We start from the raw sequence: 15,820 nt of genomic DNA on the forward strand, positions 1-15,820 counted from the left end.
TAATAAAAAGGGCTTTAGAATATCAAATTTTGGGTCGGATCTATATCGAAAATTTTCAGCTCGCGCTACATACACGCTCGCATAAAATGTTTAGTTTAGATACCCATTCTGTTCATGATTATCAGAAGTAGAATGTCTAAATATTAGGTCAGAATATCAAAAATTTTCACATCAATTGTTAAGATGTATACCTATCCTGCATGATGACCTAAAGTGCTTATGTAAACATTTTAGGTTAGGTTATCAAAAATTCAATTTTAGCTCGCGCTTCGCACTCGCATAAAAGTGCACAATGGCACCAAAATCCAGTAGGGCCCACGGGGTGCAAAATCCTGTAAATGCGCATGCCTTGTTAGATATCTCATCATGTTTGTAAGAAAAACTAAGATGCACTTAAAACTACGGACTATAGTTTAGACTACCCCGTAAAATATAAACAACAGCTTTTAGCAGCCGACTGGGAAAATAGGGGTGAAAATATTATTCCGTCCCCTCCCCCTAAATTGTTACGCTTCCACTGCCAATGTAGACATGGCGAGATCCAAGATCTTGCCATCTGATCATTTCTCCCACGTGATGTAGACATGATGAGATCTGAGATCTCGTCATCTTATCTTTTTTTCATAGTTTTGAGCCAATTGGAATAATATAAAGATACATTGTAAATTTTCTATAACAAGATCTGCTTTCCAACTGAACATTTTAACCCTCGATAAACATAACCTTTATTTTTTTGGTGACACTGACGAGGTGGATATGGGGACATAACCACCATAACCACCGGGCACTCACCGGATGAATAAAATATACAGGTAGAATTAAAACTCGTTTACTTTAATTGGAAAGTTAGTACAATTTCTTCCATGCATAGGCTATATATAGGCTTTATATCTCTCCTGTTGTTTTCAGCGCAACATCGGATTCTTGTTATGAATCCAAGGGACATAGCGAATCCAAGATAGTCAAAATTTCATGCCTTTCAGAAAACACTCTATGAAAATGACAAATTCAAGAGACTCCCACATCAAACAAAATTGTGAAGCAAGAGCAAGCCCCCTCCCCCCAAAAAAAATCACCTACCCTCTCACACACAAACACCACCTGCAAGAAATGAATAAAAATACGGCACGCACATTGAAATAAACAATGAAATAATCAAGATGAAACGAGCAAAAATCTAGGTGGGGGTAGGCCTGTGTTTACAGGTGACTTTTTTTTTTTTTGGGGGGGGTGCTTATCAAATATTTCCCAGCCATGAAAGAGAAAATGAATCAAACCCCTAGCTAGTTGAAACCCTAGCTGGTTGGTTAACAAGCAAAGGATTATATATGTAAGTCTATGAATTATTATTCTTTATTGAAAGTAAAATGGAAACCCTGACGTTCTGTCAGAGACCATTTCAGGAAACATGAGAGACCTAAAGTAGTTTTCCGTTGGTCTCATGTTGGACCCTTATGGAATAACGACTGGGTATGGAATATGGATTTTCTTCCCTTGTTTTGAAATCTAAAATAATAATTTGATAAGTTGATACGTTGAATGATTAAAGGGTTGCCTCAAAACTAATGTCGCTAACCCTTATTTACCCCATTTATTTAGCCACACCCCCGCATTCCGGAACTGTGACCCATTCGCTTAGTATTTTTTTTTCAATTTCTTTTTAGATGACCTTGGACCATGGACCCCCTTTGCTCGCTCACATCCCAACCCCCTTCGTTGAAAAGGGGAGTCCCGACCGACCCATATCTCCATGGTTTAAACATTATCACCGCGTTCATTGGATGAGTGGAATACGTACCTTGCGAACAGGTGGATTGATATTTCCTCACCATCTGATTGGTTGGAAAGTTCCGTGTGACGGCGGATTGGTGATCAGCTGGCTGAGACAAGTGAGAGTTCAAGTTTCAGGTTCAAGCCTAAATCCCCCCCAAATGTAAGTATTTTCATTCAAGAACGAAATCCGTGCTGCTATGTTTACTTATTTATTTTCAACCATGTAGACTCTACTCGGTATAATTTCACAATCTTATTCGCTTGCCATGAACGCATGCACCACGTACGTTCACCGCCTATAGGCTATGTATCAACTCAGTGGAGCCCGCCATTATAAAAGCCCTCTCGCGGTAGGTCGCCTAACAATCTTGTTAGCGACGCTTACGAGCATCTTCTTGCTCACTCTCCAAAATGTCTGCGATATTAAAATCCTAAAAACTAATGAAATCGTTTAAATTTAGTAAGACTATGAATGTTTATCATTTATATTGATTATCGGTGTATCAACCTATATCGAAATTATAAGCAAGTGTGTGTAAGAAGGCGATTTACCAGTCATTTTGATGAGTGATACAATATGCCAAAATTTATGAAAATATAGCGTAAATTTTATATAGCATTTCAAAAATCCTTATTTTCAATATCCCCATAATTTTTTGTTGTTTTAAAAAATATCTTATTACATTAACTAGAATTTTCCAGACCTGATAACGTTGGTAGCTTATTTTCTCCATCATTCATAAGAAAATTTCAGGCCTTCAAAATCGGGTTATTTTTTGTTATATTTCTAAAAGAAAATAGTTAGATTCGAACAACTATACCATTGTTCTCCCGAAGAAGGGTTATCATCACATAAATTTGTGTATATCATACATAACATTAAATATTACGAGTGTAGCAATCAATGTTGGATAACATTTTTCACGATGAGTTACGTAATGAACAGACAAATCAAGTTCATTCTTAGCACACGAGCCGCAGAATGCAAAATTTTAGCGTGTGCAGACGGGGCTGATCGCCCGGGCTGTCCGTTCAGATTATCCAGTCCGATACTGGAGTCAGGTGGTATATTTCACGTACCTTTTCCCCTCGCGATGACCACTGTGCAGTTTTAGTGTTTTATTTCGATACTCAGTCTATGAAATTCATACTTTACCGATGTCTAAAAATACTTGGAATATACCTGACACATAAATTATTTCATTTTCGGTGATTATTATTTCTTTCCTTAATTACAAAAAGTCAAACTGATGTCAAGAATGTGTAACATTGACTGTATAGTTAAAAATATAGGTTTGGGAAATATCGTGTTAAGTTTGTCCAATGTCATCAGCATCTCGGTATATGTTAAACAGAAAATATAAAACAACTATATGTTTTGTAAATTCCACGACCGCCTTTACCATTATGGAACATATTATGAAGCCAACCTGCATGACCGCCGGGGGGGGGGGGGGGGGGACTCAAATTATTTGTTAAAATGAAAGTAGTATCAATATTTATAGACCTTCAATATGCCTATTACCAGGCTCTTGTGATTATAAATTATAATCATGGTGAGTTGGGGGAGTAAAAGGGTTGGATGAAATAGATTGCATGGGGAGGGGTCGAGGCCGAGAGAAAAAAAGAATTAAGGGGCCAAAAGGAGATTGCAGGCCGGTAGAATGACAGAGGGTCAAATATTAATAGGGCAAGCTTTATTTGAGAGCTTGACCATAACAGGAGGGAAGGAAAAATACAAGACAGTGGAAATTTAAATAGGGAGAGCTGATCTTTGAGATATATAATGGCACGAAAGCAAAAACAAAGAAAGAGAGAACAGGGAGATAAAGGAGGAGAAGCCCTTGCAATTAAAATGTATCAAACACACTTGGCTGGGGCGGCAGTGAGCACGGTGAGATGATTACCCCCCCCCCCCCTCCCTCTACCACCTCGTCAGTCTCAGTAGCAGAGAAAGGGGACTAATGATTGACTTTTTGTGATTCATGCAGGTCGAAAGAAATGATAATTCTCAAAAATGAAATCATTCATGTGTCAGGTATATTAGAGCATTTTTAGATATCGGTAAACTATTCATTTCACAGATTAAGTATCAACATTAAGCACTATAAAACGGGACAGTGGTCATCGTGGAATATACCACCCGAAACCAGCATGACCAGTATGGGACTAGATAATCCCGTCCGACACACTAGGGATCAGCCCCGTCTGCGCACGCTAAAATTTATCATTCTGCGGCTCGCGTGCCAAGAATGAACTTGATTTTTTCTCTTCATTACAAAACTCATCGTGAAAAAGATTATCTAACATGGATTACTACACTCCTAAAATGAATTGATATGTATCATTTACACAACAATACGAGATGATAACCCTCATTCGGGCGTACAGTTGGTATAGTAGTTCGAATCTAACAATTTTCTGTTAGAAATATAACAATAATTAACCTGATTTTGAAGGTCTGGCATTTCCTCATAAAGCCGAGAAACAGTAATCTATTAACGTTATCAGGTCGGGAAAATTCTGGTAAATGTAATAAGATATTTTTTTAAACAACAAAAAATTATGGGGATATTGAAAATAAGGATTTTGAAATGCTATATAAAATTTACGCTATATTTTCATAAATTTTGGCACTTTGCATCACTCATCAAAATGACTGATAATTCGTAATATAACAGGCAATTGCCATTAAATTCGGTATGAGTTTGTACACCGATAGTCAGTGTAAATGATAAACATTCATAGCCTTACTAAATTTGAATAATTCCATCAGTTTGTAGGATTTTAATATCGCAGACATTATGGAGATTGAGCCAAACGATGCTAACAGGCGTTGCTAACAGGGTTGCTAGGACCGAAAATCCGATTAAGCTCCGCCCACTTTTTACACTGAGTTGGAGGGATTAACGTACGTGGCACGCACGCGAAACCCATTTAGCATGTTTAGTGTATCTGTGTCTGTGGACCAGTGGTGGTTGGTCCATCCAACCGCGCCTCCATTTAAAGTCCATTAAGCTGTGTTGAATCTAACTACAGGCTTATAGCACATGACTCACACTCCAAGTACGTAATGTAGGTACATGTAATATAATTTTTATACCTTATAAATTATTATTATGATCATAAAAGTCACAATATACTGCTTTAACTTTTTTGTTCACACCTTTACTTTATAATCGTATCTAATTTTCTCAACTTTGGATACACACTGGTGAAATATTTTTATTAACTTTTGCAAATGGATTAATGTTTGGACCAGGGAACTCTACTTTTTTTAAAACTTGCAAAAATTGCATGGGGGCCGGGGGCTGACCATGCAAAAAATCACAATCAGATGGTCATTTTTACTTTTTTGTACACGGTTTTGGAAAAAAGTGGGGAGGGCTGAAGCTCACCCAGCCCCCCCCCCCCATTTCCCATTTCTGCGGCCCCTCGTGGATGGGGAGGGGAGCCCTGAGCCCTCATTTATATGTGGGTATACATTATATGCATAATGTGAGTCTTTGTGTACACCCTTATGAAATGAGCAAAGGGAAGAAAAAGACTTACTGACTTTAATGTATTGTATGACGTTGTGTAATGAATAATAATTAAAAAAATAATAGTAGTAGTAATGACAAGGATAACTGTGATAATAACTAAAATTACTGTAAATTTTTTCCTAATGATAAAGAATATTAATCCTTTTCAAAATATTTTTACGCCTACAAACCTGGGGGGAGAGACTTAAGAGACTCCATACTAACAGACAGCAAGTTTGGTCTAGAGCTAGAGGCCAGCTCTAGATCAAAATGTTCTGGACCAAAAGATCCAGCCTCTGTTTTGTAGGTTCTGTCAGCTCCGCTAGACTTCATCTTGCTGCACTACAGCTGAATTGTAATACAGGTGAAAACAGTAAAAAAATTGTTGAAAACAGATGGATTCAAGCAGGGGTGCTGGAAGCAGGGGAAATAGGAAGGGGTACAGTTGGACCAAAATGTATTTTTATCCCCCCCCCCCAAAAAAAAAAAAATGGAAAGATAAATATAAAGTAAAATAAATGAAATAATAGATATTTGTCTTTAAAAATTCAGAAAATGACAATGAATATAAAGGAGTAGAAATAGACTTTGGAAAAATGCTATAATAGAAACATGTGAAAAGGCCAGGGCCAAATAGTTCAGCAAGTAAGTCAGCAGCATATAGCCTAGCTGAAAGTAGAAGGCATAGAATTTCTCCAGAAACTTTTTTCTGGGGGGGGGGGGATTGAGGGCAGAATCATTTTACAATACTGTTTAGAAAATGGCTATGCATAGACCTTATGCATATGTTCTGGAAATTTGGTTTTATCTCTTCTGCTAAACCCAGCGCTTAATTATTACAGTCTGTTCATGAGGAGATGAAGGCCCGCCCCCCCCCCCCCACTACGGGGTCAGAAGGACCGCATGCGTGTTCCCAAAATGTCAGATAAAGGGGTACTTATTCGTAGGACAAGTCCGGCCCGCGAATTGTAAAAAAAAAGGGGGTGTTTTTTTATATCTCTCTTTGGACTCCTGAGAAATTTCAAAAGGGGGTTATCTGCGAGAGATGAACATAACGTGTATTCTCATAGAGGTAGACAAAATAAGCTCTACCTCTAAAGACTATGGTATATCTACATGTAGTACTCTATGCGTGCACGTGCTGTACGGTATAGGATGCTATACGGTATCAGCTAGCACGATCGGCTTGTTAAGATGGGGTTATATAGACAAGCGAGGTATAAGTCGCCAAAACTGTCAAAGTTGCAACGATTTTGAGCAGGATCCAGAGTCTCCTCGTTGTGGGTACTGTGGCTGGCTACATGTGGCTGATTCAGGTGAGTAGTTTGCCCGGTTGCTTGCTTGCAAAATTGACACTTTCTAACTCATTTTCCTACACCCATGAAAATGAATGTGTGGGACTGAAAGCTAAGTGGTCTGAGGAGGTCTGCTAGGGAACGAAGAATGGTTGTTTGGATCTAGAACCTCCTTTGCTAGTTCACTGCTGTATGTCATGATATGAACCTATACAGGATGTCCTAACAATTCTCTCCTCTGATCCACATTGTGATCATTGATTTCTTTTGGGGACATCTTGTTCGTAATCGTTTCAGTTTTAACCTCATGAGCAAGTGCCATAGACAACTTAGATTTTATCCTGTTATTGATGTTATCCCATTGTGATTCTCTTTACAAGTGATCATGGAAAGTAACAAAAGTTGAAACTGCTATTAACAGGACTTTTCATTAACAAACATTTATGTCATGAGATTTTCATTTTTTCGTTGTTGTTTCTTATGACTGCATTGAGTTCTTAGATCTTATTTTGAACATCAAAAAATCATTCCTAAGATCTAGATCTAGAGGGTTCCCACAAGCAGCCATATTAGAGGACAAACAATAAAAACCTGTGCATCAGACTATGAAAAGTAATTGTTTTTATGGTTTTGCTATTGTTTTGTCCTCCATCATGACTTCAGGGAACCTCATGCTATTGCACCTGAGATGAAGGGGGGGGGGGGGGGGGGGAGGTTGTCTGTCCTGAGATAGGGGGTACATTGAGCAGTGCTCCGGATTTAGTGGGGTCTCCAAGGCAGAAAAAGCCTGCGAAAAGCCCTTGAAAGGGGGATTCAGAAATTTTGGCAGACCTTCGATAGGGGGGTGCTTTCAAATTGAGGGAACAAGCATAGGCGTACCCTAAATAACACTGAGGGGGGGCCTCCCCGTCATCGGTCGTAACCTGGAATAGATGGTGCTGTTTTAATCGCAGAGATTACTTAGCAAGGTTATTCATATGTTATTTTTAAACATGCTTGTCTGATTTAAAAACAACGATAGTCATTTGGTATGTGGAAATGGGTCAAATGATAGCAAATTAGTTTAAAGCATACAATGTTTTAGAGAAACTTTACCAATTGTAGAATATGAATTACTGGTCATTCCCATCAAAGTTGAATGGAATGCAACAATAATTGACATTGTTGAAATAACTGAATCTGTGCTTCAAACATTTTTTTTTGGTGTGTGAATTGTGTAGTTCCTACTATTTAGTTGTCAATGTTAGAATTAGTGTACATGGTGAAATGTATAAAACAAATTCTTCCAAATGAATGTTTTTTAGGAGTCAATTATTTGTATAGGGCAAGGTATTCTTATAATAACAATCATTAAAGAGATAAACTGTCCCATAAAACTCACTATATAGAACAGAATATGTCTAAAGTTCAAATTCTTTTACAGAGCACATCACATTCAGCGCTTAGATTTTAGCTCAGCCTCTCCATGCAAAATTTGAATTATCATAATATTCATATCAATCAGTGACTTTCAATGAAATTTGTATTTTTATTTAATGTACCGTTTTAAGAAATATGGAAATCAACCTGTATTGTGCTAAGCCATAGCCCATTGCTATGGAAGACAGAACAACAGGTGTTTTTTTTATCCATTACTCACAATCAATATAAGATAGTTAGATTATGAAGAGAATGTGTAGGTGCCATGTGTCAGGTCTATTTGGATCATGTCACCCTACATTACATTGATGTCTGCTCCAGTTGTCTTCTCACTATAATACCAATATCACATAGGCATACAACTTATATTTTGAATCACTTTAAAAGTATTCTAATTTTTTTAACTTGAATTTTACGTTTCCTTTGATGATTTATGTTTGATAAAAGTTTGAATATTTGCATGTCTTAAGCTGATGAGAAAAGCATTGGAAAAGAAAATCTGATATATGGTCCTGAATGGAAAAAGGGTATATATCTAAACATAATTTAGGACACAATTATCATTAAAAAGAAGTTAAGATAAGGATGATATTCTAATACAATTGATGTGTTTTTATTACCAAACTTTGTAAGTTATTTTTAAAATCTGAAAGCCTTTTATAATATTATCTTAAAAATTTTAGGACATTCAGTTAGTATTCTATCAAGAAAATATGCTAGTATTGCTTTACTATTTAATTACAGAACCAACATTTTAAAGGTTTTAGTGCCAAATTAATACAGTAAGTATTGATCAAGATGTGATAGTCCGTTATGGGCCATTGTTTGGAGAGCTCACATTTTGGTGAGGTAGGGGAGATTTGGGTTTGGTTGGAACGCGGGGTAAGGTGAAACATTGTAATTTTCTTTAACACCTATAAATAAATTTATGCAATACTGCCCTCAATTTATTGCCATTAGCAACAGCCTTCCACCATATTACAGACAACTCATGTGCAACAAGCCTGGTGAAGTTAGGAAGGAATGTTTGGTTTTTCACCTTCTGAGTATTTTTTTTTCTTTCACAAATGTTTTATTATCTCAGAGAAGTTTATAGATCAGGTTGGCCAGTTTTGGGGTATAATAGACATTTGTACCAAACTACAAAATAAGGTTATTAATATGCCATGGTGAAGTCCCTTTTTTGTGCTGTAAGCTTGTAAATATCACATGGGCCCCTGGGGTTATTTGGAACAAAATTGAAGGGGCTATTTGGAACGGCAAATGTGTTGGTTTAAAATCTTAACTGCAATATATTTAGTAATTAGTTGCCAAATTAATTACCCAATGTACTTTTGTTTTAACATGCTAGGTGCATTTCATTGGGTAGAGTACCACACTTTGTATCTCATGTTTGACAACAATGTGCATTATTCTTTAGCATAATTTACATTTCCATTCATTCAGTTCTGACCTTCGATTGTTATTGTATGGTATAGATACTGTAAATAGTTCAAAGTACAGTTAAAGGTGTGTGTTCCTATAATCATCCCCAACTTTGCCCCTACCTAATGAGTAATAAGATTTTGGCATCATACATTTGTCATGAAAGCCACTATTTATATTTCATATATTCAGTGTCAGCCTCCATATCCATTTTATTACTGAGTTACAGTTCAAAACACTACATTGTATTAATAATGATCTGATTAATGTCATGTAAATTTGGTGCAGAAGTACATGAAATTGCTGATACACTTAATTGCTTGTAAAATCAAATGCACACAAAATAATATATATGCAGAATTCTACTACACAGTCGGCTTACATGAGTGGCTGTATATCATGTGTAATAGAATGCATAAAGTTCAACAAATCAGAATACACACCTTTAATATTTTGAACTTAAAAAAATAAGCAAATAAGCCAACACCATGTAGTAGTTTTAGTATAATTCTTAATTGACTATGCAGTGTTCCAACTTACCCCATACCATGTTCCAACTTATATGGAGTAAGTTGGAACACTTGAGATGGTCTTGTTCAAGGTGGATTTTTCAGTAACCATCATAGAGTTGAAGACTTTTATGGGTACATGATTTGTAACCCTTAGTTTTAAGCTGATATATTGATTATTTCTTGAATAAAATCTATTGGGACTTAACAGCCATTTTTGTCAAAAACGTTCAAACTACAATCTCCCCTACATCTCACTGTAGGCCTATATGTGTAAGGAAAGTAAAGTAATGAGTATAAGTAATAGCAAAAAAAAAAACAAATTAATTAAATCAACCCATAAATACAAAATAAAAATAGAAAATAAAGTAATTACTTGTCAACTTACTGTACTTTTTCTTCTACAAAGTATTACATACATTTATGAAGAAAGAAATTGATGAGAATTCATTTTACTATGATTTTTTCAAGTTATGATTAGTAATTGTTTTAATTGTAATATTTCATGTGCTGGTACACCTGTCAAATATTTTTTTTCCACTGTTGCCTTAACTTGCCACCGCAAAACTATAACCAACCAATAAACTGATGTTGAAAATGTTTGAGTTAAGTTGATTTTACTTGACATGTGTGACATTCACATTTTATACTAAATTTATATAAAATTTATATAAAGTTTAAAATATAATCAAATCCTGCCAAAAAATAATAATTTGAAGCCTCTTTCAGGGACCTCTTTAAACTTATTAACTTAGCCCTTATTGTATCCCCCAAACAGAGTTTGGAGGATACTATGGATTTGGCCTCGTCGCGCCGCCGCGTCCGCCGCAGAGATATCCTTGTGAGCGCTCTATCAGCTGCATTTCTTCTCCGATTGTCTTCAAATTTGGCATGAAGGTTGAGTATGGAATAGCAAAGAAGCCTATGGATTTTGGTGTGGGCAGAGACATCGTTGCCATGGTAACAAGCGTTTTGTGGAAATAGCAGAGATGTCCTTGTGAGCACTCTACCAGCTGCATTTCTTCTCCGATCATCTTCAAATGTGGCATGAAGGTTGAGTGTGGTGTAGCAAAGCCGCCTATTGATTTTGGTGTGGGCGGAGACATCGTTGCCATGGTAACAAGTTTTTGTGGAAATAGCAGAGATGTCCTTGTGAGCGCTCTACCAGCTGCATTTCTTCTCCGATCATCTTCAAATGTGGCATGAAGGTCCATTATGGTAAAGCAAAGCCGCCTATCAATTTTGGTGTGGGCAGAGACATCGTTGCCATGGTAACGAGTTTTTGTGGAAATAGCAGAGATGTCCTTGTGAGCGCTCTACCAGCTGCATTTCTTCTCCGATCATCTTCAAATGTGGCATGAAGGTCCAATATGGTAAAGCAAAGCCGCCTATTGATTTTGATGTGGGCGGAGACATCGTTGCCATGGTAACTAGTTTTTTGTGGAAATAGCAGAGATGTCCTTGTGAGCGCTCTACCAGCTGCATTTCTTCTCCGATCATCTTCAAATGTGGCATGAAGGTCCATTATGGTAAAGCAAAGCCGCCTATTGATTCTGGTGTGGGCGGAGACATCCTTGCCATGGTAACAAGAGTTTTTGTGGAAATAGCAGAGATTTCCTTGTGAGTGCTCTATTGGCTGCATTTCTTCTCCAATTATCTTCTGATTTGTCATGAAGGTCCATTATGGTAAAGCAAAGCCGCCTAATGATTTTGGAGTGGGTGGAAACTTGGTTCCCATGGTAACCATATTTTTGTGGAAAATTTGGTAAAACCTGTAACTTCTGCTTTTTTCCAGTTTGTCATAACAGTTGGCACACAGAAGCAATATTAGAAGGTAAAGCGAAGATACCTATCATTTTTGAGGGGGGGGGTCATAGGGTTAGGCTGCTATGCTTCAAGCATTTATTTGCGTATATAGTTTGCCTCTGCATTTTACTCATTAATTTTTTTTTCTATATTGTATCTATGTCTTTCTCCAGTCACTATATATAAGATTGTCACTTGTTTATATACTTTATGCTATCTTATGATTATGTCTCACACATCCTGCAAAAAAAATATATATCCAGATTACTCTATAATTGTATTCCCCAACAGGTGCTACTGGACAATATTTTAGGTTCTGCAGAGTCATGCTGCTACGTCATATTATTGTCAAAATCAAATTTGGTACCCACAGGCAAAATGTGGGCAGGGTCATTGTCGCCATGACAATTGTATTTATTTGTCAAATATCTGTGTGGGCTCTATATATGGCAATGACGGATGACGCGGGATACATGTGCTCGGCCGCGCGACCTGCCGAGCATCTCTAGTTTATCAAATAGCCTTGTAGACCTATCAGCCCATTTCTTTATTTTCTAGTTAGCTTGATCTGAAAAAGTAATCTATAAGACTAGAGTCACTTAATTATTTAGTTGGGAGTGATTATCTTCTCCCTTTTACTCAGACAAAGTAACATCAATAGAACTGAGAATCAGAAAGTAGGCACAGAAGAAGCTTGTTTTAGAACTCAGATACGTTTCTTTCTAGCAATCAAAAGTACTGCTTCCTTGTGTTTCCACCATAGATTTTGGTTTTGTCTCTGGTTGCACTCATCAAGGAAGTGCAAATGCGTTGACAGCGTTGAGGTGTACAGATGACTCACCATGTTCCATGGATCAGGAAGTACGTCCCAATGCAGGGCTTCAACTCACAGCAGTAAGTTACCCCCTTCTCACTCACATACACCCACACACACTCAAGCAGCAGTGTATTTGCTGTGATACCTTTTTGTATCCTCAGCGAGGAAGGGGCAACCTTGTATTGTTTGTTTCCTCTCGTGCACTGCCGAACCACTCTCAAAGCTGACAAAAAGTTTTCTCTGCTCGCTTTCTGTTCACCACATAGATAACACTTGACTTGAATATTGGAATTGCTTGTTATTTTCTAAACTGACTGAAAACTTCATAACTTAAGTACATTGAGAGAGCCAAGAGCTGATTTTATTTAGAGACCTAGACCTGAAGTGAATAGGAAAACTGGAATATGTAAGATGTAGTTACTTGACTGGACTCAATAACATCTTCTCCAGAGATTTTATATTCTAGGAATAACACCAACCCTCGAACTTGATTTCAAGGAGGACTCCTAAACAGTGTCACATGGTGAGGTTTAAAGTTTGTTTTTATAAAATTGATGTCTAAGTACAGAGGGGATGTTAATTGATAATGATTTTCTAGATTCTATTCTAATTGATCAAGACTAATCCTATTCTTATTTTTTGGTATTGAAATACTGTACATTTACTGATTATGATATCTGCAAATGAAGGTAATACCCTAGCAACATGATACTTATTTGATCAGTACTGGAGAGGTTGTCTATTGGAGTATTATACTTATTTTTCAAGAAACCTGTGTTGGCCTATAGGCCTATATTGACAAGTCATGTTATTGAGTCAAAGATTTTTATTATGAAAATGTAAATTAAGAGCTTAAAATATTACAGTATTTGCAAAAAAAGAGGATGTAGTGTCAATGATGAATTGGCAAGTTTTATACTGATTGTGACTTTTATACATATTTTCAATTTTTTTTCCTTATAAGGGTCCATATAATATTCACATATTGGCTATGAAGGGGTAACGTCGGGGTGCCAGAAGCATTTGAATGTATTGGACAACATCAACACTATTATTATCATGATATTGAAATATTGAAAATTGCTTAAATGTACAAAGTAATTTGTTTTTAAAAGAAGGTACATGTGATAGTGGTTGAAACTGGTCACCAGGTGTATATATAGCCCCATACATTTGTTTCTGCTTGTAGTGCACGTAGCATCAAGTTATAATGTTTGTGATTTTGATAACTTAAGCAATTGTCATCTTTGGTGCATTATTATTTTATGAACAACCTTTTATAATAACTTGGAGGCAATTTCCTTTACAGCTCTAGACAAGAGCTACCCATTATCTGCCATTTTAAGTGTGCATATATATGGTTATTTGAGAGCTCAAGTAATGTTCCACTCCTTGTACCGAATATTAAACGCTTATGATTATGGTATGGTAATTTATTTTCTTCAAAGAAAAACAAAAATACAAAATCAATTGATAAAAAGCAAGAGTGTAAATGGCTGGATAGCCTCCCTGTGTGAAAGTACCATTATAACAACGCTGTTTTACAGGAGGGTCCAGTGATTATTAATTATAAATATCGAAAGATATCAAAATATTGAAATATTGAAAATTAGGATTAATATGTATTCATTGATATATTTCTAGCTAAGCCATTCAATATTTTACACCAGTAGTAATATATTCAGAAGTTTGTTCAATATGTTATTGTAAGATTTCAATAGAAGCATTGATGTACTTTCAAGTGATATTTTTCTCAACTAAACAATTTGGCAGAAGATGCCTTTACAAAATTAATATTTTTAAATGGAATCCTGAGCACATAATGGTGACAGCTGGTTTGAATTATCAGACTTGAACAACATCCATCTTCTGTAACCCATCAGGATGCATCAAATAATGGTTATGTAAGCCAACAAAAAGGAATTTCCTTTTTCAATCTATTTTTCTAGAACTTCACTGTACAATCTCATTATGTGGCTCTTAATTATTATGTGCTAAACTAGGACAACCCCAAAAGGGGTAAAAGTAAAAAGAAGATGATAAGCTGTTCAAAAGACATCAAAGATGCTTAAAAAACAATATAGATTATTATCTTTCTGGGCTTGCTTGTGTCACCAAATAATTGATTACAGTCAGAATAAGAATGGAAAAAACAGAAACCATGAGCAAGAGCCTACATCTTTGGTTTGGTAAACCCACCCCCCCCCCCCCAATAAAAAAATGCATACTTGTCACAATCCATTTATTTACTTGATCATATGAATGTTTGTGCCCTACACTCTAAATTTCAGGGATTTAAAGGTCAAGTCCACCCCAGGAAAATGCTGATTTGAATAAATAGAGAAAAATCTAACTAGCATAGTGCTGAAAATTTCATCAAAATCGGATGTAAAATAAGAAAGTTATGACATTTTAAAGTTTTGCTTATTTTTTACAAAACAGTGATATGCACAACTAGGTGAGTCAGTCGATGATGTCCATCACTCACTATTTCTTTTGTTTTTTATTGTTTGAATTATACAACATTTCATTTTTTATAGATTTGACAATAAGGACCAACTTGACTGAACCATATAGTATTAAACAATGCTAATTCCTCATGTTCAGGGAGGAATTAATCGTTGTATCACTTGAAAATGAGGAAAAAATTAGAATATTTCATATAATAAGATACAAAAGAAATAGTGAGTGGATGACATCACAGTCTTTTCATTTGCATACCAGCCAGGATGTGTATATAACTGTTTTGTGAAATTAAGCGAAACTTTAAAATGTCATAACTTTCTTATTTTACATCCGATTTTGATGAAATTTTCAGTGTTATGTTTGTTGGATTTTTCTCTTTATATTCAAATCAACTTTTGTTGGGGTGGACTTGCCCTTTAATAAATCCAGATTGACTGTGAATAAGGACCAGTCGAACATAGTTCTATAATGTGGAAAACATAAAATTAAAATGTGTTTGGTTGGATTAATTGAAAGGTTCCACACTGAACTTATTTTTAAGTGTCACTGACACAACGCAATACACCAATTTATTTCTGGGTATTTGGGTCAGTGCCTATTTCAAGAATGATTTACTTTTCAAGACCAAACTTATATTTTAATTCCATTTTTATTCTTACTAATCATGTAGCCTTGTTGATTATATGATTTATTTCATAAGTTAAATACTAAATAGAAAGGGATATACTCTTGTGATGCAAGGCATACAAAAATATGCAAATTGAATTGTTTTCAAGCTCTTGTTTG

General features: G+C 36.1%; 1 protein-coding gene across 1 annotated transcript in view; it reads left to right on the top strand.

Annotated features, from left to right (window-relative positions):
- The first annotated feature begins 6,342 nt into the window (after positions 1-6,342).
- The window catches only part of LOC135153448 (uncharacterized), a 37,836-nt gene continuing 28,358 nt past the window's right edge, over positions 6,343-15,820 (top strand). The window contains exons 1-2 of the mRNA XM_064096032.1: positions 6,343-6,613; positions 12,515-12,645. Of these exons, the coding sequence (XP_063952102.1) occupies positions 6,343-6,613; positions 12,515-12,645 (402 nt within the window). The remainder of the gene's footprint in view (positions 6,614-12,514; positions 12,646-15,820) is intronic.

Source organism: Lytechinus pictus, chromosome 3 (genome assembly GCF_037042905.1).
Source record: "Lytechinus pictus isolate F3 Inbred chromosome 3, Lp3.0, whole genome shotgun sequence".
Classification (NCBI taxonomy): Eukaryota; Metazoa; Echinodermata; class Echinoidea; order Temnopleuroida; family Toxopneustidae; genus Lytechinus; species Lytechinus pictus.